At 38.1% G+C, this 27,610-nt stretch overlaps 2 protein-coding genes across 2 annotated transcripts; one reads left to right on the forward strand and one right to left on the reverse strand.

Moving 5' to 3' along the window:
- The first annotated feature begins 773 nt into the window (after positions 1-773).
- LOC145783658 (phospholipid-transporting ATPase VA-like) lies at positions 774-20,058 on the forward strand. The gene is made up of 26 exons (XM_082595542.1): positions 774-898; positions 1,546-1,920; positions 3,667-3,877; positions 3,954-4,039; positions 4,565-4,714; positions 5,055-5,146; positions 5,639-5,775; positions 6,007-6,259; positions 6,838-6,928; positions 8,419-8,515; positions 8,914-9,039; positions 9,628-9,828; positions 10,033-10,190; positions 10,341-10,512; positions 10,804-10,951; positions 11,035-11,159; positions 11,529-11,677; positions 11,861-12,023; positions 13,521-13,686; positions 13,960-14,136; positions 14,684-14,886; positions 15,122-15,322; positions 15,880-15,960; positions 16,556-16,660; positions 16,965-17,152; positions 17,617-20,058. Exons 1-26 carry the CDS (start codon positions 774-776, stop codon positions 17,801-17,803), a joined length of 4,167 nt encoding a protein of 1,388 aa, XP_082451668.1. The 3' UTR covers positions 17,804-20,058.
- Positions 20,059-21,998: 1,940 nt separating this feature from the next.
- Positions 21,999-26,371, reverse strand: LOC145783659 (baculoviral IAP repeat-containing protein 8-like). Its single transcript, XM_082595543.1, has 6 exons — positions 26,158-26,371; positions 25,813-25,945; positions 25,218-25,330; positions 23,985-24,201; positions 23,378-23,533; positions 21,999-22,350 (listed from the first exon to the last, which is right to left on the reverse strand). Exons 1-6 carry the CDS (start codon positions 26,369-26,371, stop codon positions 21,999-22,001), a joined length of 1,185 nt encoding a protein of 394 aa, XP_082451669.1.
- Between the last annotated feature and the right edge of the window lie 1,239 nt (positions 26,372-27,610).

Raw genomic sequence — 27,610 nt, forward strand, 5'->3', positions numbered from 1 at the left:
CAACAAGTGCAATAAAGTCAACCAATGGCTTGACTCTTTACAAACATTTCTTTTGCAATTTCTGGGCAATGTGTTGTCACCTGAAGCGTTGCGATCGTGGCTGGTGAACGTACTTTTATGCGGTTTTAGCTAAAGTTTAGTGCATTTTATTTCATACCAAACGCTTGTTAATGTGATCTATTTTGTGTATTATTTCTGTTTTTCTGCATGTGGAAACACTTATTATATCATAAATTCAGAGTAAAACAATGGTTTACACAAAAATGCTGCAACTGCAATGTAGATAAGTCAAAAAAGAATTACGTCACATATTCAAGGAATTTTGACGAATTATGCCAAAGAAAGCAAACTTTGAGGTCGGTGGGAGAGCACTTCTTCTTGTCGGATTCACTTCAAATTTTCACAGTGTCATTTTTTTAAGAATCCTCCTCAAATGAGAGGGTGTGCAAACAAAAATAAAAAATTTCCATTTTTTTTGGCCACCCTAATGTAGACATGACAAATAGGTTGAAATAATATAATATGAAACAGACCTGTTATTATTTCAATCAGGTTTCATTTTACTTTTTGCTTTTGAATAAGCTAGGTCAATCATTAATAATCAGAAATTGTATATAACTTTTGCATTGACCCTAGCATTTTAAGTTTTGTTCTTTTATGTCTAGGTTTGACAAAATTTTTTTTGTAGTTTTTTACATTTTTATTGAATAAAAATAAAGGTTAGTCTTGGGTGATATTGGGTGATAGAATTGAGCCCGTAATGAGTTTTTACCATGGCTTCCAATTGGAGCCAAGAACTTGATCGTCCAGTTTTGCGAAGTCAAGACAATTGTCCACAAGAGTGCAGCTCTTCAATTTTAACAAGAAACTTGCCAAAGTTTTTACAGCTTAAAAAAAGGTATATACAATTGTTGATTTGTATTTTGTTTATAATATATATTATATCTTTTTTTTATTGTTTGTATGCGCCTCACTACATGCTCATTGCTCATTCAAAGTTTACAAAATCTTTACATCTTTTCGCCATCTTATTTTGTCCATCACATCTTCCTCTTTTAAACCCGTTATCTGTTCTTTCCATGTTCATGTTGGTTGTCGGCGTTTCTTCTTTTTATCATCCTTCAAAGCTAATCCCTTTCAGAGAATTTTTTTTTCTTTTTAACACATGCCCAAAATTGTCTATATCATTTTACTTTATTTTCCCTTGGAAGTTGTTCAATGTTCTCCCTTATCTGTAGCATATTCATCAGTTCTTTAGTCTTTTTCTTCATTGTGTTTACCCACACACTTCTTTTTTCGCTTTTCACAGGACTGTCTATTTTTCCTTTCTTAGTCTCAACTACTGTTTTAACAACTGCTACCATTCATGTAATAACATTTTCAAGAGAAGCTGTAAAATGATATGTTGACAAGCAAATATTTTATCTATTTATATAACTTTTTTATTAGGCAAATAAATTGTCTGTAAGATTCGTAGCTGCTCTTGTCACTAATATTCAACTAGTAAATATTTTTTGTCATTGTTTATTTCAATTCTGTTTGCAGAAATGAAAAACAGACGAAACGTACAATTTTGCCCCGGCATCTGTCAAGAAGTGAACATTGCCAAGATGATCTTGTATCGTTACAGAAAGTACAAGAGCAATATTCTAACAATGCAATTCGTACGACAAAGTACACCATTCTATCTTTTCTTCCAAAGAACCTGTTTGAACAATTTCATCGCTTGGCCAATTGTTACTTTGTATTTATTATTTTGTTGAATTTTATTCCTGAAGTTAGTGCAATTGAACCTTTTCTTTCAATGGTTCCGGTTATTGGGATCCTATCAGTTCAAGCAATCAAAGATTTAGTGGAAGATTATGGAAGATACAAAAGTGACATCGAAGTGAATGGCTCAAAAACTGAAGTGAACTTAAGGTACTATATATTTGTAATAAAATTGTAATTTCTGTTGACAAGTTTGTTTTGTTGCATTATTGGTGATCAATTTCATTTGTTTGGAGAATTTCAACTATATTTACTTTTATTCGCGCTGTTTGGCGTTGGTCACTCTTTTTGTAGTTGAGGTAGTCACTAAAGTAAACGTCTCATACTCAGTTGTTGATCTTCGAGGAATGAGAAGATAAGGTTCTCATTATACTCAGCTTTCAGCACTAACGTGAGGGTCCACGTCTTTTAGGCGCAGACAGTTAGGCGCTGGTCAGATAGGCGCGCACACTGTGGCGTCTGGATATTTAGGTGCGGAGCACTGTGGCGCCCGTTCATTTAGGTGCTATTCCTAGTAAAGTCTGCAGATTGTATCAGCTTGGCAGGTAGGGCAATGCTTTTCACACAAAATGTTAAATTGAACAGAAAAATATGTTGTTTTGTTAATGCGCGTGTGGAGATGAGGTGCAAGACAACGCTCTACTACTCTTGATATTAGCACATCTCCACAGGACATTTGCTATGCATCCTGAACACAGGTTGCAGCCAGATGGAACCTTACTTAATCTGTTATCTTTCGCAATTACTTCTACTCGGGATGGATTGGTCGTGTGGCGAGTTCGTATGAGACAACGCTCTACTACATGAATACGTTTCTATAGGGCATATGAACCTTGGCTACAAGTTGCAAGCATAATGGTGCGACTTTGCTCGTTATTAAACCTAGTCGGGGTTTTGACGTAAAACTAAGTTACTCTTCACTCAAGCCTACCACCCGCTTGAATATAGACTACGGTATATTTTTGACTGATGTTTAGTGTAGTTATTATTTGGCTCACTAAAAGTGAACTCAGTCATGTTTGGAAACTTGAATAATTTATTGATAAAGCTTTCGCCGACGCAAACCTAGACTAACAACAAATAAATGCCGAACACGCGCATTAAAATACAATATATTTTTCTGTTCAATATAACATTTTGTGTGAAAAGCATTGCCGGTTTAAGCAGCTTCACCCACGGAAGCCACGACATATTTTTCTGCTCAATACAACATTTTGTGTGAAAAGCATTGCCCTACCTGCCAAGCTGATACAATCTGCAGACTTCACTAGGAATGGCACCTAAATAAACGGGCGCCGCAGTGCTCCGCACCTAAATATCCAGACGCCACAGTGTGCACACCTATTTGACCGGTGCCTAACTGTCTGCGCCTAAAAGATTTGCTCCCTAACGAGAGTAGGATGGCCAGTTCCCTTTTCTTGGCCGCTTCTTCTTCAGCAGCTACGTCCAGTTACACCCTAGAAGTGAGCAATGTTTTTCAACAACCAGCTTAAGCTGGGTGTGGAATTAGATTCGCATAATAACATTCGAAAGCCAATGCCTTATCCGCTGTGCCATCCCACTGCCGGGGTGGTCACTAATCCCTGAACAAATTTAGAAGCCTGCTTCATGGTTACTGGGATCTTCAGAAGGTTCCTATTAAAAAAAATGTATTTGAATAACCTTCTGAGATCCCAAGAAGGGTTAATCAGGCTATTAAAGTGATTTTCGATCAGTTAGTAGCTACTGTATTATGTAACATGATTGCTTTGCTTGGCACTGAACAGTGAACATTTCTTTGGAGTGTTGATACTTGATAGTAATTATTATTTTGGAATATTTATTATTTTCAACATCATTTATTACTTGAGTACTGGAAGTAAATCATTATAATTTGTGATGTATAATTTCATGCAGTGAGGATGACAACTATTCCACTGTGCGGTGGTCGGAGGTTAAGGTTGGTGACATTGTGAAAGTCATGTGCAATAATGTGATACCAGCAGATGTGCTACTCCTGCACACGTCTAATCGTTGTGGGGGGTGTTTCGTTGAAACTTCTAACATTGATGGAGAAAGCAACTTGAAGCGGAGGATTGCAGTGAAACGTCACAGTGATCATGAAAACGTACGTTTGGATTATCAGAAAAATCTTATTTGCTTATTTGATTTGATGGATGAGAAATGATGTTGTTTTGGTGCAGGCAAAAGACTTTCGACTGACTCAATTTAACTGCATGGTTGAATGTCAAGCTCCTAATAACGAGATTTACAAATTTCATGGAAATATGTGAGTGATTTCTACTTTTATTTCATTAATTTCATGGTAATGTGGCACATGAACATTGAACAACACTAGCCCCCTGGATCGTGATGATTGAAAGCTAAAGATGTGCCTTGCCAGACTCCGTACTGCCCCGACGTCTGCGAAAACAGACAAAAAAATAACAGAAGGAAGATAACAGAAAAGAACGCTATGATTTGTCGAAAACTATGGACGTGAATCTTTATATAAATGTATTTTTTTCGTGTGCGTTTAAAAATAAATGTGGAATCCACTGATGATACTTGGCTTGATATGCAACAATTTTTGAACAGTTGATCCTTATCCGAAAGTATCAGCATGAAATAACGTGTCTGGTTTAAATTGAGCACTTTGCATTTGTGGCTATAACCATGGCAATTGTGACCTCACCTGATGAGAGGCGCTCGATCCCTGACAGCAATCCAGTCGCTTTTTACATTGTAAAACTGTAAAAACGACTGGTTTGCTGTCTGAGATATTTCACAATTAAAACATTTGTGATGTTCTCAGCATCCCACCGCACAACGGCGACAAGATCCCAGTCAACAACAGCAATCTTCTCCTGCGTGGTTGTGTTCTGAGAAACACCGACTATGTTGAAGGCCTTGTTGTCTACGCTGGCCATGAGACGAAAGCCATGCTTAACAATAATGGGCCCAGGTAATTTACGTCAGCTGCTGATTGTTTAATATGATTATTTATGTGCTCTATTCATGATATTTTTGTATTTATTGATTTGAAACGAGCCATTGTGATATTAATAATGTTCCATCCGAGCTTTTATAGCTAAAAGTATTGTTGAGTTTTCTTTGCTACGTCTTTTTTCTGTGCAAGAAATCGGATCAAAATCTTGAGTTGAAACTTTGGTTTGCAATGCATTAAAAATTTCAATTTTTTTTTCTGATTTTGACTTGACACAGTCGTATCGCATGGTTTCCTGTTAATTCTGTAAGTTTCCAGACAAGCGAATTTTCCATGTTGTATTGTTTTAACGTGTCAGGTACAAACGCAGCAAGTTGGAACGGCGGATGAACACTGATGTTGGTTATTGCTTCGCGCTGCTTGTCACCATGTGCACGATTGGTGCCGTGGGTAAGGCTAATATGACATTGCGTTTGGAGTTGGAATTGCGACTTCAGTTAAAAATTATAAGACTTAAGTTTTCTCGATTTAACGATCTAAGAATAATGTACTTCTGTACTTACTGATTTGCATTCATCGGATGCCGGCATTACACAACAATTTCATATTTTAGCATAAGTTATTTAAAAATCGATTTTGCTTCAGCATAATCAGCTCAAATTCAAATAGAAGTGGCGTGGTTTGTATAAACGTGATGACATACCGCTTGCTGTGGCAGTAGTTCACTTTTTGTTCTGGACACAAGCAGGCCTACATGTAATCACATCATCTGTTGCAAATTTCCATCGGTTTTAAGAAGTTGCTTCATTTATTATGCCATTGTTGTCTGTGACAGTGACACTAATACTGCACAGTATCATATCCGATGCGGCCTTTGATAAACTAGATGCTCAGTTCGTAAATTTTTCCAATGTATGTGACACTGGTTGGTTGTTACTTCAGGCAACTGGCTATGGACTCTTCATCAAAACAAGAACCATCAAACTGAACTTTTTATACCGAAAGACAAATTCAATGACGTGATGCCTTCGTTGTTATCTGGTTTCTACATGTTCTGGACGATGGTTGTAGTGCTCCAGGTACAAGTTTTATCATAGTCGCATCATTGCAATGCTGTGGCTAATCTTGTTGTGAGTGGAACTTTTAAAGTTTAAGCTTGTACTGAATATAACTCTTGAACTGATAGTATCAAATATAGGAATAATTGAGTTAGACACAGTATCTAATCATTGTCATTTTTAATTTATTATTTTTACAAGTTTTGTATTCATTTTGACATGTGGCCCTATTGTGCACTCTCATATTTTCAGGTCTTGATCCCTATCAGCCTGTACGTGTCATTAGAGCTTGTCAAGTCTGTCCAAGTCTACATGATCAATCAGGATGAGGATTTATATCATCCAAAGACCGACACGGCCATGAAATGTAGGGCACTGAACATTCCTGAAGATTTAGGACAAATCCAATATGTCTTCTCGGACAAAACAGGGACACTAACGGAAAACGAAATGGTGTTTCGGAGATGTACGATCGGAGGAGTTGATTACCCCCACGCCGCAAATCGTAAGTTGATTGTGGTGACCGTATTTAAAGTTGGATATTTCACTGGAAAAGCTTACGCGGTACATTTTTCGTCATATTGCTTATTGTGATGGGGCAGCTACTACGTACTACGCGTGAAAAAATTGACCAACCCAAGAAGAGGTTATAAAAAATATACTTTGTGGAATTAGTGTAAAAAATAAGTTAAACGCCAACACGATCAAAAACGGGGCTGGAAAAATATCACTAGTCGTGGTGGTTGAGATTGATTCAATGAATATTTTATATATTTGGTTATATTACTGAGATCGACAAAGTATTAACTTTTGTATTTTGTGGTTGCTAGATGTTCGCGTGGATAATCTAGAACACTTGCTGTCTGAACTCAATCCCAGTAAGTTTTGTTGTTGGAATAAAATACCTCACTAAAAGTAGCAAAGAACTTTATTAATTCCTGTTCAATGTGCATCTGAAGAGTCCTGAAAAGAGTTTCTATCAATATTGCGTTTTATCAATACTCCTATGCTACTGGATGTTTCACATTATTCAGCTGATCATGCAAAGAATAAGTCGTTTCTTGATTGTTAGTTGTTTTCCAGCAGACAATGAAATTCCGCATGGAAACGAAGATGCAACACCGCATCATCCTCATAGAAGACACGATGCTGGCTCGATGAAGTCTCATTATCGGTATGTTACTGCCGACAATACTTTGCAACTAAGAGTTTATCACACAACGTGAAATATTTTCTTGTTTTCCCGACCTTTACTATATGCACATTCTTAAAGATGGATTTTTCCACTCGTTACCAAACACACATCTTTGAAGCTCATGTACAACATGAAATGCAACTTACATTATTTATTGTATGTTGTATTGCTATTCTTTGTGTATCATTTGATCCGTAGGTCCTTTGATTTCAGTCCATTTGATCAATGAACAATAATAATAATGAAGGTTTCATCAGTGCAATAAACGTACAGTCGCACCAGACTTGAACGCTTTATTGCTATATAAGTAATGCTGCGTGGTGACTTTTCGATTTGTGGTACGCAAGGAACTACATTTGGATTCTTTCACCCACCTTATCAGAGTGCTCAACTGCTGGAGCGGTGAGCTATGCGCAATGCAACAGCAAGGTGTCTGCTAACAGAGTGCTCAATTGCAAATATTTCAAAGTTGAATCAGTCCTTGCCTTGTAAACAATGTGCCGTCTAATCCTATGTAGAACCGACATGGCGGAAGTGGCTCAAGTCATGTGAGTAACAACCACGAATAACATGGCCATTGCTTCCGAATCAAAACCCTACGCAATCTTATTTGGAAAGATTTGATAATCGCTCCAAACTAAATTGATTCAAGATTGTTATGTTTTTGTTGATGTAATTAATGTCATACTAAAGTCAAATCTCATTCGTGCATGCGTCTCTGCCAGTCGTCAAGAAATACAAGGAAACGATTGCCATGCGCATGATAACAACACATCTCTGCTTGAAAGGTAGCATCACCGCCTGTGGCGTATGGTGGCTATTTTTATGGGGTATGCAAATTTTGTAAAAAGCTTCAAATACATGCTTGATGTGCACTGTTCTGTGACTCTTTATATCTTATCACGTCAGTTTATATTGATTTGATCTCAACAGCCATTGCGCAAACTGAAAACCTACTGTGTGTTTACAGCCTGCTGAAAAAACGTGAACACCCAAAAATGGTCAATCACCGTACGCCACTGCTCACCACCCATTCAATGGCCATCGGCTGAAAAAGTCGTTCTCAACATGTTGAAATACATGAACATCAGTATCACCATAGAAATGCTTTATATTTGCTTTCCAATAATAACATTCCACTTCTTCAAATATATACCTAACTGTTCACCATGATTGTAAACTTGAATTAAATTGAGTTATTCAAGCTTGATACGGTTTAATTACATTAAGTTGAATTCATTTCTCAAAATATGACAAGCAATGAATACAATTCATTGTTCTGTGTATATTAATTCTTGCGTTTAGTCTAAGACAGTTAATCTGACAATGAAAGTGTTTACTTTTAATGATTATTTTATACAATTTCAACCTTTTTTTAGTTCTCTACGAAACTTTTAGTTTGATGCCAATTTTCAAATCTTGTATTGAAATTAAATAGGTTACTATCACGAGGCTGATATTTTTTCCAGGAGAAACATGGAACAAAGTCATTGCGACACAGGATCACCACACAAGTCAGTGAGAACACCTACTTCTAGTTCCCTTGGAACTGCAAGGAAGCGCTCAGTAAGATATTTAAGTCACATATTTGGAAAAGCTATTAAATCATACCGAAAATTTTACTGAAGTTTCTGTTCTCGCACGATGCTTGATCTTATTAGAGAGTAGAATCGTTTGAAATCCATTGTAGTTTCCTTTGCCCACGTGCTGCTTTAGGGTGCTACTTGTTACCTTTTGGAGTCCAACTCTAATCGTAAAATGTGTGCAACCTGACTTAGGCGCTTTATCATCCGTGGTCCCGATCTTGTAATGCAAACAATCGGTTTAATTATTCACATCTCTGTGGCGGCACCTCGTCATACGTGGCCGCTATAGTTTTGATCGGTTTACACTTGAAACTGGTCGCTTCACTCTAACGGTTTTAAACGTTGTAAAGATGTAAACTGTCTTGATCTTCTGACCAGGGTAGCATCAGAAGGCCAGCAGCCCACCATCGTCGCACCATGAGCTCTGCGTCAGCGAGAGAAGTCTTTGATGATGCGAACCAGGAAGAGATGGGATCTGTGGAATCACAAAGCATCGATGACGTAGTGAGGATGGGTTGAGGACTTCTTGTTTATTGTTTATCAGTCAATCAATTCTGCTTCGTCAGTAATTATTTCTATTATTGTAATTAGTAATTGTTAATTATTACTACAATAAACGATAGCCCGCACCTGTCGTGATTGAAGAGAAGACGAGTATTGTTATAATCTTTTGAATTTATTTGTTTAATTGAATCAGTCTTGAAACTGTTAACTTCATGTGGCCGATTTGAAAAGAAGTTTACTTATTCCAATCAATGAAAATACCGACGAATATTAATACTCAATCGTCAGGGTAATGTATAAAACATTGTGTCAATTACCAAAATTGGCTAATATCACGCTGCATTTTAAGCGGAGTTGAACCTCCATAAACCGATCAGTCTTCGACTGACTATTTAGTTGACTCTAAACTCGTCTCAGTGAAGTAAGATGTAACTTGACAAGCAGAAGTGAACAGTTAACCATACGTTGAAGTTTCTGCTTATATTTACTTCAAATCTGCCCCGTAGTAGTCCTTGCTTAGATGTGTTGGGGGAAGTATATTTAAATAAATGAAATCGCATTCCTCAATAGTATTCCAATTTTTTTTAGGTAACCAACGTCACCCCAGACCCTGTTCTTTTTACGAAGTTCCAGTCCATACAGAAACATGACAATTTCACTGAGCTTCCTGCAAATGAGGAGATAATTTTGGATTTCTTCATAACCTTGGCTATATGCAACACTGTTGTTCTGTCCAATGACATCGGGGAATCATGTGCGAAGGATGGAAAATCAGTGAATTCGTCACAGGTATCACGCACACGTACTGGTATATATAGTAGTTAGTGATTAACTGGTTATAGTTTTATTATTCTAATGCGAAAAATAATCTCTCACTGAACAAATCGCATTTCTTTTAAGTTTCATGATTCAAGACTAATCTTTGACAGTCATATCTTCTTTGTCGCACGCTTTTTTATCATGCGAATGACATTCGGATAATTGTGTTTGCAGTTAAACTCGTCGTCGTCAGATGGCGCTGTGGCGTCATCTTCCGATTGTTCAGAGATGTGCCACGACAAACTAGAAGGAGTGAGAAGCGTTCATTTTGAAAGTGGAGATGCTTCCAGCTCTGACGATCTGAGAGCTTGCTCTTCTGACGGAAAGGAAAGGTACCAACACTTCAGTGCAAATTTGACGATGAAAAAATAACTCTACTCAGAACCCATTGGGGAATTTTGAATTGTAGCGTTTCTTTATGTGGTCACAAATAACTTTTTCATCCATAAAATAATTTACAACACATCGATTCTAACCAACAGATCTACCATCAAACCGACCGCGATCCGCTATGAAGCTGAATCGCCCGACGAAGCTGCACTGGTCTACGCTGCCCAGGCCTACGGTTGCCTGCTGGCTAGTCGGTCTTGCGATCAGGGTGAAGAATTCGTGACAGTCGCTTTTCCACAACGAGAAGAAACCATAACTTTCCAAGTTAGTTGTCAAGATCAAATTCTCAATTTACTTGCCACTGACCGATTGCTTTTGTGAATGTTATTGCGAGCAAAGAAACGATGCTGAGGTCAGGTTAATTTTCAGAGGTTGCGTAATGCATATTTACCACTCCTATGAGAAGAATGTGGATTTTTGTAATCTCGGCTTGATGTTGATTAACTTCACCACTTGTTCTCATCGGTTTCACATCATTGCCTGAATGTTTCTCCTCATTTTATGGTTCCTTTATAATGATGTTACTATGACCTCACCACATTTATTATAATGTAGATATTACACAAATTATCTTTCGACCCTGACCGGAAGCGGATGTCAGTGATTGTTAGGAACCGAGTGACCGGAAAGATAACCCTCTATTGTAAGGGGGCGGACACCTCCATCCTAACCCAACTAGCGCCTTCCTCCAACTACTTACCCAGTAAGTCTTTTCTATTAATTGCTTTGATTTTTGTAGTTTGGTTGCAGTTTAATTATATTTCAATTGCAACTATTGCCTCATAGATAACGTTCGGGTTGGAGATACGTCTAATGTAACAAGGAACTCTTCCCACGTTGTTGACATGACCTCAAGGTCTGTAGATTCATACGCCCAAGCCGGATTGCGTACGTTATGCATGTCGAAGAAGGTGGGTCATTAGATCCGTACATTGCTTACAGTTTTATTTGCACATTTATTGACCCATATTATATTTCTATTTGAATAAGGACCTTCTAACAATCCCCCTTTTAGGGTGAAACAGCCTGTAGACTCTGTGTAGAGGGTTTAGAGAGTAGCCTAATAACTATTTGATTTATTAACCCATAGATAGACTTGTTCATGAGGATTTTGTCATCTGATTGATGGACGGCTCAAACTATGATTAAGTGGCTTCCCGAACGCAGTTGGCGTTCAATTCCTTATCCTCAATTTGTTCTTTAGCTTACCATATACACTGCTTGCTACAATTGTGCTACTTTTTGTATTAATTCATAAGAATGCATTTGTGACGTAATAGGTGCTCACTGACGTGGAGTATCGTGATTGGTTGAAGGAGTACAGAAAAGCAGAGTGCTCATTTGTGAATAGAGATAAGCTGATGATGGAATGTGTCAACAAAATGGAGACTAGCTTAGAGCTGCTAGGCGCCACTGGTATAGAAGACAGGTATTGCCTTGTCTTCTTCTCATCTGCTAAGTTTTTTGAGCGAATGTCTTCTTTATTTGAGTTTCTGGGGCCGAAGGTATGTCTCTTTACAGCCTCAAGTAGGTAATGTGGCTTGGACAATACTGAAAGGCTACTTGTTGAAATTACAACACTTTGATTTCAAGTAAAATACTGTAATTTCAGACTGCAAGAGGAAGTCCCAGATACCATCGAGGCGCTCCGGGATGCAGGTATCCAGGTGTGGGTGGTCACTGGAGACAAACAGGAGACCGCCATCAGCGTCGGATTTTCCTGCAATCTCATTCAGCCCATGGATGAAGTGATCACCATCGATGCTGACAATACTGTGAGTTGTTCATCGTGCATGGTGGCCAATCTTTGATAAATCACGTACTGAGCTTTTCTACCTTTCTCCCCCCGAAAATTTTGAAAAATTACTTCGAATTTGGGGCATTCTGAGAGCATTTTCAAGAAAATTGTGGGTATAAATATTCCTATAAAATGGTGCTGTCCGGTGACATAGCAAAAGGATAAGATCATGTTTTCTTGGGCATTTTTTGGTAACAAAGCTAAGGCTCTAAGTTTTCTTGTTGCTAATTCCTGGCTGAGATATCTGAATGTTTGGTATTGGCAAAACCCGCTCTTTTAATGCAGTTTTGTTTAAAATTAGGCAAACTTTGTTTTAGAGACAGATTGAAAGCATCATTCTCAATATCGTGACGTCACACGCGTGCCAAAGGGTGGGGTTGTAACCCTCAACCCCCCCTGGCTACGCCACTGCACCCATTGGTGCACAAAAATAAGCAGTAACAAATAACAATACAATTAGACTATAATCAGTTAGTATAGCAGGCCTAGCCAATGTTTTCTGAAAAAGGCTATTACTGCAACTACGTTAACATTATTTCTGTTTTAAGCTAGTTGGCCACACCATTTATTTAGATATTGGCACAGTAGGTCTACAAATTAGTGGTGTACCGCGCGATACTCAAGTATCGGTGTTATCGGTTCAAAACAGTCAATTTTAAAGTTTGCAACTGCTATGGCCCAAGTTTTAAACATGTAGGCATAACGTACAGTTTATTTGAAATCATAGATTAATAATCAGAACAAATGTGTGATGTGACAAAAAAATAAACTGATGGATTGAACAAAGAAAATTAGGCTACTTTAAAGTTCAGTTCTTTCAGCCGGCTTTCTTTCATTCAACTGAATCTAACTTCACCAGCAGTTCATTCTATTAATCTGCTGCAAAGCTCTTCAGCGGAAACCTTCAACCGTCACAGCCAATCCAGTCACCTACTTCAACAGGCTACCAACACGTCAATAGGTACCGGTAGGCTACCCCTTTCACCTTCTCCACAGCAAAAACTTCCACTCTCACCAACATCAATATTACCATGTACCTTCTCTTCAGCAAATCCGTACTTCCCTGCAAACTTCACTGTCAAATTACCAATCAGTACCCATTCCTTCCTTTACATCATCATCTGGCAGCTATTTTTTACAAAGACCAAAGACAAACAAAAGACCCAATGTCAACCTAACGCCTTGCTCATTGTCAGGTTGTCAAACTTTTCTGATATTGAAAAAAAGTACAATACGAATAATAAAAACTAAAAATTACAAATGCTACCAAATAGTACCAAATATTTGCAGAGTACCAAATCATTTTTTAGGGTACCAATGCAACCAAAATAGTACCAAATTTTTTTACTTTTTGGTACTCTGTCTAGAGTACCAAACGGCAACACTGGTGGCAGCAGGTGGATTTTGTGTTGCATGTTGTAAAATGACTATTCAAGTTCATTATTCGTCATGTGTTATCGTTGTGACGTAACAGGAAGCACTATCCGACAAGCTGGACGGCTACTTGAGGGAACAAGACCAGATGCGACGCAGCCCACCAGTCGACCCACACTCAACATCATCCGCTTCTCAATATTTTGATATTTCCTTTCCACCCTCCGAAGACACCAACCCCTCCACGAGCCAGCATCCATCTCTTGGTGAGTTTGTGGCTTTTATTGCAAGACTGACGTAGATCTAAAACGTATAAAACTATTGCTTGGAAATAATTTACATTCGCCTTTATAGCAATCATGGTTCGAGGGTCTGCTTATCTGTCTCTACATCTCATGTATAACCAACAAGCTACAGTTGTTTTTTTTACATCGTTTTCACGTCGCTATAGTCGTTGATATGATGTAAAAAAGCATCTTTGGAGGTTCGTTAATGTTCGTATGCGTTGAATGACCTGTATCATGCTTTTTATTTTGCAGTGCTTGTTATAAACGGCAAGACATTAGCGTTTGCTTTGCAAGAAAATTTACAAAGTCGATTTGTGGAGCTGGCGCAACGATGTAGATCAGTGCTGTGCTGCAGAGTCACTCCTTTGCAGAAGGGGAAAGTTGTCAAGATGATCAAAGACAGACTTAACGTTATGACCCTTGCAATTGGTGAGTTTGTGATTGATTGGCACGCTGAGGTTTGACGTAATAACTTGAAGTGAAGCTTTTTTCGTTTGTTGTTGCAGTATTGAGTAAGTCATTAAGCAAACGCTGTCATCGCCATACAGGCGAGTATGTCATCCTTCGTTTTATATTCTGCATGCGATATTCCAAGTTAGACTCATTTCAATATCCCCGTTGGACATGTAAAATACTTAGTTGCATGCTTGGGAGTGACTAATGTTGATATTTAATACGTTTTATATCGCACTGTATCCATCTCAGATTTGTATTGCTCTGAACGCTTTGCAAGCAGAGCAGTGCCAACGCTGCTGACAAATCATTTCAGGAACATTGGTTATTTTTCCATTCCATCCGCTTTACCTAACCTTTCACTGTCACTACCTTCACTTGTCACTTTCACTACCTTAACCTTTCAAAACCAATAACAATTTCAAGACGAATAGCCACTTAGAGAAGATCTATCACTATCAAATTATATCTTAAATTCAACTAAAATTATCAAAAGAAGAAATTCCATCAAATGTTTCCTTAGGAGACGGAGCGAATGACGTCAGCATGATCCAGGTGGCGGATGTTGGGATCGGATTGAGCGGGCAGGAAGGGATGCAGGCGGTGATGAGCTGCGACTATGCTCTCGCGCAATTCCGCTTCCTCCGCAAGCTCCTCCTGGTCCATGGACACTGGAGCTATGCTCGATTGGCATCCATGGTGCTCTACTTCTTCTATAAGAACGCGGTGAGTACCATGTTAGCAGGAATGCAAAGTGCCTCGTGGGATGGTCTTCTTAGGACTAGGTGGTCGTTCTTGGATGATCCTCAGGGATCAAATCGCTTCACTTTGATATCACTCAGGTTTTTCTCTTTTGCGCTTAGATTTCTAATCCGTTCTTAACTTACGGGCTGTTTTTTCTTTGTTTTTCAACATTGTTCGGATATTTATTTCATATTAAAATTATGATCTTTATTTTCAGACTTTTGTCTTCCTCATTTTCTGGTATCAGCTCTTCTGTGGATTCTCTGGAGGCAACATGATCGAGCAGTGGTACCTCATTCTTTTCAATCTGGTCTTCACCAGTGTTCCTCCACTCGTTAACGGAGCCTTGGATAAAGATTTAAAAAAGGAAACCCTGCTAATGAAACCATCTCTCTACAAGCAGGGCATCAACGATGAGGTGAGGTTTAAGCTTTGAAAACACGACTTTGGACTAAAAACTTTTCTTGTTGCTTTTTGTTGGAAGACGCATGTTACACTAAATTTTCCTCGGCGGTTACCTTTTTTAAGCAATTAACTGCCAAACTGGTTGGTGACAAATTTACAAGGGTGCTCTCGTAATTAGCGTTGAAGCCCAGAGGCCGAAGTGTTAATTTCTCCACAGTAGACTTACTTTTACGGCTGCATAGACCTACTCTTGTCGCAGTGTTTTTATCGCAGTGAGAACATTATATCAAACACTTATGTAACTATCAATTTAAATGTGTAATAGTAAAACACATATTATTCAACTCCAGTTACTTTGCTGATTGTTCATATTTGCTTTCATACCGTTTTTGAAATCTTCCGCTCCTACGTGGCAAATTCGTTAAGTTTTATTGATTCTTCAGAGGACATCGTTTCGACGTTTTTGCACACTACTATAGCTTATAAAAACACATTGAAAAGTGTTCTTAAAGATTAAAATAGTTATTCCACAAGAGACTGAGACAATCTCAACAAACCGATTGCTTTAAGTTGTACTCCAACCGAAGTTTCTGGATCAACATGGTTGACGCAGTCTACCAAAGCATCATCGTGTTCTTCGGAACATACTTGGTGAGTTCAATGGTTTTGTAAACGGTGTTTGTGACGCCATAACTGCTTTTGTTTCTATTGTATCAGTTTGATATCTCACTTTGTGCCAAATATTTGCGTTGTTCAAATAGATTTTTACATTCAATGATTTTAAGGTGTTAAATTTCTTGAAAATTATATATTTGACCGCGTATTGTGTAAATTTGAATCTTCTGAATACCTACGGCAGAAAAAATAACGAACTCCTAAAAAGTGTTCATCGCATTTGCGAGGAACCAATAGTACGTGGTGTCTTTGTAGCTAACGTTTTGTTAAACTCACCAATCCAACCAACTTCATATGCTGTAGGAAAAGAAACAATTAACACTATTAATACTACAAAAAGTTCTCAATGCCAAGAAAAAAGCAAACCAGAGCGAATTAAATCAAATATAGTTATTACTTTTTAAACCCTTGACAGTCTGTTTCATCCTAAAAGGGGGATCATCAGAAGGACCTTATTCAAATAGAATCTATATTACATGATATTTGACTAATACAAAGGTCATTGTGGTGATAAGAATGAAACTTGATTGACAAGTTGGTATTTTGATTAAATGGTTTAATATTTTGACAGGTCTATGAAGACTCTGACGTAGGTGTTATTGAATGGGGCACCGTTGTGACGTCATCATCACTGTTTGTGGTCCTTATCCACCTCGCCATAGAGACCAAGACATGGGTGAGTGAATAACTTACGATATGTATTAATATTTTGAAGATCTGATATTTTGAAGATCTGAATAATCTGATCTACGACCATATATTGCAATCACTGCGAAGTCGTGGCGAAATTTCTACCGTTTGTGATCTAATAATACGATGTCGGTGTTTGGCATGAAGCTCAACTTCCATCGTTGTAAGTTGTATGATTGAAGAGCCTGCGGAAGTGTCGGGAAAACGAAGGAGAAGACCTAGGAAAGATTAGAAATTTTCTTCAAAGTTGACTTCACATGCGCAGCCTTAAACGAACTTTGCTTTTCCAGACCTGGATCCACTGGTTCTTTCAAGCTCTCAGCATTTTTATATTTTTTGCCTTTGGCCTCATCTACAACGCGGCCTGCCCCGCCTGCAGCCCTCCATCCAACCCCTACTTTGTCATGGAGAGGCTGGTACAGACCTGTAGGTTCTGGTCATCCATCTTGCTTGTTGTTGTTGTGGCGCTGCTTCCCAGGTATGTACATTGTGACGTCACAACGCCACCACGCGGCCGTGCATCGATGCTTGCGTACTTTTTCCTCGAAGTTCTTTAGGCTCTTCTCAGACGGTTTTGATAACTTTGTTGAAGTAATATTCCTAGCTTGTTGTCTGCCAACGATTATGATATATCACCGAATGGTTAATGTTTCATAATAATAAGCAATCTTACATGACTATTATTCCAAATAAAACAACGCGATATGAATTCTTGGACGAGTAGTTTGCATCTTTGACTCAAGATGGCCCAAAGTACGTAAACAACTTTTTACAACTTAGGCCTCTGTATTCGCTGCTTGTGCGTATCAGATTTGTACCTTGAGTCGTCCGAGTAGCAGTAACCGCGAGATTCGATATTCCAACTCCACAATAAACGGAAAACGTGGTAAAAGACAAGCTCTATCCGTTTATCCGATTGAATATTCTGAGCTCTCTTTCCAGATACACCATCCGTGTTTTTCAATCCACTTTTTATCCCACCGAGTGCCAACGGGAGAGAGTTCAGGAGAGGTATCGAACTCAGAACCCTCCATCTCTCGTCTCCACTCCTCTTACTGCCTCAACCATCATCAGTGAGAACAGTTCATGCGACTCATCGGCCTTCCACCCTCACACTCCCATCGCTTAGGAATCTGTTCTGTTTTATCTAATAATGAAATGACATCACAAAGTGCTGCTATTGTGGCGACGACGTAATTAGGAAACGCAAGACGCAAAGTTCAAATGGAATCTTCTAACCTCGCGTCATCCGGGGTGCTCTTTGCAATAGCTTTGATGCAGTTTTGTTGTTTTTATATTTCATTGTTTTATGCAACATTGTTTCATTGTCATGACGTCAGACTAAAACCTGTTAACGATTGAACTTTGTTTTATTACGATTGTGTTGTCATGTTGATACGTATATGAGGCTATGATGTAACAAAACCGAACATTATTTGCAAACTATTTTTTACAATGGATTGTGCTACCTACGTTCGTACTGCTGATTACTTTGCATCTTGTAATTTACAAATAGAGTTAGTTTTATGTCAATCGTGTCTCTGTGACATCACAGAAGTCGAGATCTTGTGCTCTCTGAAGATGCATGTTGATGTGAAGTACGAAACGTTTATGTTGACAAATAATGTTCAATCTCGTTGCTGTTGAACTCTTTCATCATTATTTGATATTACTCAATAATTCACGTGTGCTGTTTCAATTTCAACCAACGTACATGAAATCATTCGAAGCAACTTTATTCCCTTGTGATTTTTAGTATTTTTATCAGTTCGTCGTTTTACTTGAAAGTTTCATATTGTTGTTGAATCAACTCAACTTGTCGATAATTTGATTCAGACGTACCACAATTTTCCAAAGTTGATTTCAATAACTCGTGTCGTTGTAATTTTCTGCATTATCAAGCCATTTTTGTCACAGTTTCATCCTTCCATTAGCATCAAGTGTTTTTGTTTTAAGTTTTCCATCTCATTTGACTGTTCATTTGTTCTCATTATTTACTTCACAGTGTAGATTCAAACGATCTGTATAGCACATGACTAGGGAACTGTGTTCCGAAAGCTAGTGTAATTTGATATTGCCAAAAAGAACCCGCAGCATCAGGCTATAACAGATCGTTTGAATCTACACTGTGAAGTAAGCAACGATCATGCTGCTAAAAGCGAAACTCATTCAACTACATGTTCTCATTATGACATACATGACGTAATAATAATTGATACGTTTAATTTATACACGTAAGATGATAGTTGTTGTTTTCATTTTGTGACGCCATTTGATGACGTTCGGTTCTCATTTGCGTGATCTTTCACGACATAATTTGTTGACGGCTTCTTGAGACTGCGCAATTGCTTGATTATGAAATGAAATTTGTCCTCCCAGTGACGTCATCACCGTATTTTTTATGAACTTTCCTGTTCCTAAACGCAGACGTTGAATCAATGCAAAAATGACGGATTTTTCTGTCTAGTTTGATCTTGGGGAGATGAAAGGGAATCATTGACGCAGTGTTGCCATTTTGTTTTCAATTTGAGATTGATCTGTCACAATCAATTTGTGTTCTTTACTTCTTGTTTCTAACGTTCGCTTTCTGCAGATGTTCTTCCTACTTTTCTTTTTCATTTATTTAGCTGGTCTTTCGTTCGTTGTTGTTATCCCCTAGCGGCAATTAAATCTCGTTTTTGTTAGAACAATAATTCGCTACATGGCGCATGAGAGCTTTCTTGGTGTGTAACACTATGGCTCAGGCAAAATGTCTTGAGCAGCGCTGCATAACTCCTCACAGGTTGCTTCGGCTAATGCTATACTGAGTTAAAGTGCGGCAGATTTTTAAAATCGAATGTTTTAATGCCAAACTTTTCATCACAATCTTGCCTTTTGCCAATTAACCATGACGTCGCAATTGTTGTAGTTAGGACCATTGAGAGGATAATTTGGGCCCGGTACAAATAACAATCCTCTGCTCTCAAATCAAGACACTTCTAAAAAAGGCGCCATACCCTAAGATTATGTTTTGGGTTTTTCAAGTTTCCGGGCTTCTTGGTAAGGTTACAAGCTCCTAAAATCATTCCGGGTCCAAAAGTACCCCCTGGACCCCCCTGTCAACCCTACTGGTTGTGGTTATAACAGCTGTTTTTGCCTGCTTCATATATTCAAAGCAATTATTCTATAACCACAAATCGCCAATTGTGTATCTGAGCTTTGCTGATGAAGTTTTGTACCAACAAGGATGCGTTTAGTTTCAATAGGAAAATGTGTAGAAGTGGATTCGAACTCCTTGCTAGCTGCCTGGTGTCAAGTTCAAGTTCAATTTTTTTGCAACTAATTTCATAAAAAAGTTTTTTAATGCCTACAAATTTAGTTTTGTAATTAAAGTTACTCGATTTGCCGTTTCTTGTTTGTTTGCAGTACCTTCGCTTTAGCAGCCATTGGCACTAAGCAAATTAGTAGTAACTAAGGCTAGCCTACTTACTGTGTCTTTATTTATCTAAAACCTAACTAAAAAGAAAGAAGATGCTGCTGAACCGATTGTTCCACGCTGAAATGAGAAGATAAAGGTTTCATTGCACTATGACTTCCTTTGTAACTAAAGTTAGATCACTTCCTTTCTCTTGGCCGCTTTTTCTTCAGCAATTAGACCAACCTAATTTATTACACCTTGGTGGAGATGAGCGCGTTTTTTGTGCCCCCCATATTTGACGCTCTGACTCTAAGTAGCTATGTAATCAGTTTTTCGTCATCAGTTCCAGTTTTCATGATATTGTTTACCCCCTGGCACGCTGGATTTTGCCAGTTTTAGCTACATAAATGATAACCTACGATTTCGAGTAATGGGTAGTACCAAATTTAAGTCATAAGTAAAGTAGACAACCGGAAACAGACATTGCAGTCGGCTGCAGCGTGGGTCAGGTGTACGTCGGAAGGCGTACACCGATGCATAGCGCTCAAGTCCGCTTTCCCGCAATGCAGGATAAATATATGAAAAACAAAAACAATAATTGCATGAGATAATGAACTCATTTGTATGACGCCGGCTTTATTGAACTTGAAATTGTGCTGCCCACGATTTGAAAACAAGTTATAGAGAATACGAACAGAAAATATACAGCAACAAAACTAACCAAGGCTCTGCATAAGCTACCGATTGCACTGTGTAGCGGACTAAGGCCTCCAGGTTTTCACGACATCAATAGGACACAATGCAACACAATAATGCCGCAAAGAAACAGCAGCAAGGCAGCGGGCATCCATGTTCTACACAACAAAAAATATACAGTATAAGGTTGCAATTGAAGGGAACGAAATGCAATACTAAACACTAAGCCTATGTTCGGGCCAGGATGAACACGGACTATGACAATAAAGATGCAAATAATTAAATGCTGAATCGGACACTGACAATTGAGAGGGATGGATTGGAAATCGCCATAGACTACTAATTAGTACGCCTATGTACAATCGACTAGACGATATAGCCTACAATACGAATTAAGGTGCGGGAAACACGTGTCGACTACTAGGGGAACAAGGCCAGCAGAGCAGCAAGTCCACCAGGGTCGAAAGCGGGGGACAATTGAATTACAAGAAGCATGCCGGCTTACATCAGGCTAACAGAGTGAAAGGGCAACAACGGCATACATCAGTGCAAAATGTCAGAAGCCCGTAGTAAACACCCATAGTAGAACGATATTTAATGGCCACAACGGTCCGGCACAGAGGCCACAGGCAAAAAGTAATCAGACATGGTAGGCTAATTGGTAACCTACAGATAACTCTACGTACTTAATCTAAGTCAAATAGAAGCAACAGGTGAAATACGATATAGTCCACTTCAACAAATTCAAGAAAATAATGAGGAAAACGTTACGAGAAATATGACGGAGCATGTCAGAGGGCACAGAAGTAAGGAACCTGTAAAGTAATGACAAACATTGCGACCACTAGGGGAACGGGTCTAACGGAGCAGCAAGGTCAGCTGTAAAAAAAAACAATGCAACGGCAAGACCAATAAGGCAGAAAGTATCGTACAAGCCGGTCCAAGTAATACGCCGACACCTACAGGATTGTTAGTGAGGACCGTAACTACTCAATAACATCAATGACTATGCAGATAGACACAAAATCAAGCAACGCAACGCGAGAGAACGAGTACGGGCTCTGTGAAATTTCAGCCTGAGGATTTGTACGAAACGCAGGGAAAAACAATGAACCTGTAAAGGCCAGCCGGATTCTAGAACCAATTACAATATAGCCTATACATGCAAAGACGTGTGCTGTGCTCGTAGGAGCTACAGTTTCTTCAATGCATTGTTGACTAGGTTCGCTCTTCAAAACAGATCAGAGCGGACCTTTTTCTGGATGACAGTTTTGCAAATTGGACATTTCAAGACTTTCTTGGAACATTCAAAGCAGGTTGAAAGATGTCCACATGGAATGAAGACCACACAGGATGGCTTTGATTTGCACATCTTGCACAAACGCGATTCTTCCAATGTCTGCATTTCTTCGATCCCAGCAACGGTAGAAAGATTACTTGTGGACAAAGGAGAGGTTTGATTTTCTGCAGATGCTGCTTCCTCCTCATTCAATTCATTAAGAATGTCTTTATCTGGAAGAGCCACCAGCGCTTCAACAAAACTTTCAAAGGAGGAAAAACTTTGGTTGCTAGTTTCATATTTTCTAAAAACACAAATTTAAGATTAAAACCATGTCAGATTATAAATATTAAACTGGAACTATGGTATTACAACACTCAACAGTGGGCTATCACAGGTCTACAAAAAATTGTGTTTTTGCAGTTTCGAATTCAAGAACTGCTCTGGGGTGATTTTGAATTAAACTCAGATTTCTCTTACCACATCAGATTTTGGAGATGTGATAACAACAGAGATTAGAGATTTTAAACTATGGAGATGCGAAACTACATCCAGTTTTGGCTTATCCGCAACACTAAAGGGGTTACGTTTTATTTGCTTTACAAAATAATGAATTTTTTAAAGACTAAGATGAGTGAAGTTAGTTTGAAAGTAATGTAAGTTTTTTTGCTGAAAGCAAGCTTGTAAAGAGGCGTAACAAAATTGGGAAATTGGCAATTGACTCTTCTAATGTTGACGGAAAAGCGGAGTTGAGCGTCAGAATTGAAAGATTTTTTTAGCACCAACTAACAACTATTATATGCAGTGCCATAGGAAAAGTTTAGTGTTAGACAGGCTAAAATAACTTAAATACGGATTGACAAGTATTGCTATATAGGCTTGTCTAAATCTTGTGATATGATGTAAAGCATTGACAAAGGATGCCCATTTATAGCTTTAGCTTGTGATTACTTTTTGTTAATAAAGTTCGCTTCGAAAACAAACTGGTATCAAAATTGCATAGCTTGTTGCCATGGGTGTATTTCAGCTATTTATGCACCCAATGGCTTGGATTTCTGGATATAGCATAGTGTGCCTGTGTGATTAACTCAACGTTAAATCTTCCACTTTTTGCATCAGTTTTCGAAGTTCGTACTTAAAACATCGTGTTGAACAGCGAATAGATTCGAAAAAGTTTATATCTTTTTGCTCTTGAAATATTGAAATTACTTAAAGGGTTTAAAAATGAAAGCAGCTTCAGAATGATCCAGTTAAAAAAAATATTGTTTCTGTACAACAAATATTTGTCTTCATAAAACTGATGCCAATAAAAACATGCAGCCTTTCGGTACCTTTCAATAACTTCTCTTATGGCAGCATTATCAAAACCCATCTTCTGAGCGAAGGAAACAAGCTCTTCGTTTGTTTTTTCTTGATTTTTTATGTTCGTTCTTGGGTCTCTGATCTCAGGAGCACCGTTTACATGATTGGCTCCGTTTCTCAAACTCCTGTACAAGTATCGAAAGATAAAAGTTTGCGTGATGCTTTAAGCTACGCTCGTGTGACGCACAAAAAACAAGTGTTTCAATTTAGAGCCAGCTTGAGCTCAGTACTTCCCTAGAAGCAGGAACATAGATTGCACCCTTTTTTCAATAAATTACAAGTTTATGTTGTTGTTTTTTATGACGCTGTAAGTTCATGCAGTTTTTATTAAGTCAATCAATGAGAACGTTGTTGCATTGGTGGACTTTGAGGTACCCTCCTTGAAGCTTAGTTACTGGACATTCCAAAAAAAGATGGTCTTTGGACTGATTTGGGGCGTTGCAATTTGGGAAGTTTGGTTGAGTTGCCATCCCAACAGTAAAAGTTGTCATTTTGATTTATAAGATCATTTATTTTATGCATTGTCATCAAATGATTTTTTTTCACTTTACATAAGTAAAACATCGATTAGGCTACCTTGGTTCTGATTGAACCCCTCTCAGTTGAGAAGTTGCAGCTCTTGTAGAAGGATTGTAGAGCACCCGTCTTCTTAAAGTCGTAGCAGCATTTACAGGAAAGTTTCTCCGAGTAGCATTTGAAGTTGAAGCAACAGCATTTGTCGAAATAAAATGATTTCTAGGTTGATTGCGATTAGCACCCGTGTTAATGCAAAATGTCCTTCCACCTAAAGATGCTGCCACAATAAAAACGTATTTTGAACGGAAGTGTTCAAGGCACATGATTGTTTGTCGGAATCGTTGGTGATAAATTTCACATTTATTGATTGACAAAGGCTCTCACAATCACAGTTTTAAACAAAACCAAAGTATTTCAATATACTGTAATCATAATCATTGCTGGCTTACAGCTAAGTTAGCATATTACTGTAATCGTATTAATCCACTTCTGAATCTATGCATGACCAACATTGCTGGTTAGGTAAATACAGTAAAATGTGATTGAGCGAGCGAGAAAATTTTTCAAAAATGGGAAAAAATTATTAAATGATACATGTCAAATATACAACATGGAAATTGCTGTACGAACTAAATATGCGTGGGCCCCCACAAGGAGGCAGGGGTTTTGGAGGCAGAAAAAACGGCCTTGCATGATTTAAGCTATTGATTAACGAGCTTCTGTAGCAGGTTTTTTCTTTTTGCTGAAACAAATAAATCAAATAGATAAAAATGAGTGAGCTGCCAAACAGCCCTCTCCGGTCGGGGGTACGGGGAACGTTAACACGGCCCTGGTTGTAGAAATTACGCAATTATGCAAGCAATGTGCAGTGGGTCTGGCCATTTAAACTGTTGGTTAAAAAAGGGTACTATAGACGTCATGAATTGCTACGTAAAGTTTGTTCCTTGTTCAGCATATTCTTTTTGTTGTGTCACAGATGGAGTTCTTATAAATATCTTCCATCGAAAAAGAGCAAAAAAAATCAAATTTTTTACATTGATTCAACGCCTACAGACTGATTAAAATAAGACTGATTTCGACTAAGTGGCTTTTTTGTGCTGTGTCACTCTGGTTTCAAACCAGTTTTACTTTCAAGCTATCCAAGTCAGTAATAACTTATTTTCTCCAAGTATCTTGTATTTTTTACATTGTAAAAATAATCGTTTAAAATTTTAAATTTCCAACAAGACGTCGTGGTATGATAAATTAATATGATTTAATGATATCAGTTTACAATTAAGAAATTTTACACACCAATTGGAACATTCCCCGTTTCTCTCCGGTGTATGTAATCACAGTCAGGTTTATGCCATTGGGGTAATGTGACGTCATCACCGATCAGCCAGTTGTCAGCTGCTTGTCCACAACTGAATAGAATCCATTTATAGTTAAAATTGTTTGGTTATCCATGTTTCATATTCTTTTAAAGCAAGCCTACGAACAAAATGGAATTGAAAAATCCTTGATTAATTTCCAGTTTATATTTCCTCTTTTGACATAATTCTGGTCAGGTGGACCTTGTAAAAAATTTACCGGTTTGATTTATCCACAATGTTCAATAGAAGGCTACAGAACCGGATGGTAAGAGCCTTTGCACAATGTTCAAAAGGTTTCACAATGTTTGCAAAGTGTTCAACACCTCTATGATCTCTCAAGAACACGCGATTGTGTTTTCGAGGTAATTAAAAGCTTATCAGAAAGTAAACACAAAGCAATGGCTTCTTTTCCTTTCCGTTCACTTAATTCAGAATATTTATACACCAGGCCTAAGCCTCAACACAACATATCAAACTTTGTGATGTCTAAATTTTTACAATTTGTTTACAAAATCTATCAACGTGATGCCTACCTGAAGCATTTTACTCTGTCACCGAACCCTGTATAGTAGAAGCCACTGGAAGCCAACCTGCACTCGTTTACTGGAACTGTTTGTGGAACTTCTTGGTATGTAGAAAGTCTGTATGTTTCTCTTCGTGGATCGTCTACAAAGTAAATAAAAAATGTTTTGAAAACCAAACACAATCATCAAGAGCTAGAAAATTGTTATTTTGTTGATCACAAAAATATTCACCAAAATTAGAATAAATCTTGTATGTGACATAATAATGCTACATGGAAACAACAAATCATGTATAAGAAAGAATGACAAGATGAGACTTTAAAAATCAACACTAGAAATGATAATATTCTATACCTGGCAGGATGTAAACCCTTCTTTGTCCTGGTTGGTCACGAGAAGGGAACAGGTACCGTTCGTTAGGTACAATGTCAGTGAGCTGGACAGCAGGAGTGGTGGCTGTGTCATTCATAAATGGGTTTGTCGCCTTTACTCTCCCAATCACCGAACAGGAAATCCAGATGGCAATGAGGAGCACTAAACCTCGAAAATCCAAACAAATCGATAGCATTTTTTTTGACATACAAGAAATCTTGCACCTTATGCTATTAAATGACTAGCAGAAACTCTATCAACATCCTTACAACAAGGAAATATCTTACTATAATGGTAAACGGCTAAAGTTATAGCGATTCTCAAACAAGTAAAACCAGCAAACGATGTGTCCAGCTACATGTCAACATCACTGTTATGTTGCACAGACAAAATCTTTGAATGAATCATTTTAAATCGAATATGTCTATTGTTTAAAGAATACACGACCAACAAAACTAAAACAAAACACAAATTTTACTGATGAAAAATGACAGCTCAAACAAACTGCTCAAAATGCAACGCCCCCAAATCAGTCCACAGATCATCTCATATTGGAATGCCCAGTAACCAAGCTTCAAGGAGAATATCACACATTCCATCAATGCAAAAACGCGTCATGGATTTGCTAAACAAAAACTGATGGGACAAATATTGGTAATAAAATAAAGTCATACAAAGCAACTTTTTTTGCTTCTTTGATAGATTCTTAGACCTATTAAATGCTTAAAACGATGTTTTTTGTAATACCAGTGTAAAAATTAGCAATTTAGCCTATTAGCTGCATTAACAAATCAGCTGCTGCAAAGCTGGCTATAAACCATCAGTATGGTGGTTTTCGCAATCTCTTTGGACCTTTGATTCATACACTGTGTCACAAAAACTGGGGTAGGCTATGTCGAGAACTGAGATATGAATATCCATCACAGATGTAATTTTGGACTCTGATTTCGAATTTTATTTCAGTTTTCTTGATCACGCCAGGGTTTTGAATTCTTGGACATTATATTCGCAAATTTTGTTTGTTCAAAAGTTCCCAATTCGCTGTGGTAGCAATCTAGTTAAGCAAAGCAGGCATTAGCAAAAAGTATTGAAGATACCACAAATAAAAGCATCTATTTGTAAACAAAATCATTCCGTCGGGTCATACCAAAGACTTTTTAAAACTGGTACTGAATCTACTTCCTGCTTGGCACTGAGCAATGAAATTAATTCGTGCAATAATGTGCTCAGTTGCGCCTCTAAACGGCTGCATTGACTCTGTCTGCGTTGTAAAGCGGTAATGAGCGACTCATTCTGCGATGGATAGCCTACAGCGCTATATAAAAACAAGCATTATTATTATTATCTTGGTGAAGAAATCAAAAGTTTATTAAATATTTTGTTTCTGCTGACAGGATTAAGCTCTGCAAAAAGCTTTCCCACTCCAAGAATAAAG

Source organism: Aplidium turbinatum, chromosome 14 (assembly GCF_918807975.1).
Source record: "Aplidium turbinatum chromosome 14, kaAplTurb1.1, whole genome shotgun sequence".
NCBI classification, from domain to species: Eukaryota; Metazoa; Chordata; class Ascidiacea; order Aplousobranchia; family Polyclinidae; genus Aplidium; species Aplidium turbinatum.

Coding starts and splice junctions, on each gene's coding strand:
- LOC145783659 (XM_082595543.1), bottom strand. CDS start 26,371: ATGCTATCGATTTGTTTGGATTTTCGAGGTTTAGTGCTCCTCATTGCC. Junction 25,946..26,157: donor AAGGGTTTACATCCTGCCAG/GTATAGAATATT, acceptor TTTACTTTGTAG/ACGATCCACGAAGAGAAACA. Junction 25,331..25,812: donor GACAGAGTAAAATGCTTCAG/GTAGGCATCACG, acceptor GATTCTATTCAG/TTGTGGACAAGCAGCTGACA.
- LOC145783658 (XM_082595542.1), top strand. CDS start 774: ATGGCTTCCAATTGGAGCCAAGAACTTGATCGTCCAGTTTTGCGAAGT. Junction 15,961..16,555: donor TGTTCTTCGGAACATACTTG/GTGAGTTCAATG, acceptor ATATTTTGACAG/GTCTATGAAGACTCTGACGT. Junction 17,153..17,616: donor GTTGTGGCGCTGCTTCCCAG/GTATGTACATTG, acceptor CTCTCTTTCCAG/ATACACCATCCGTGTTTTTC.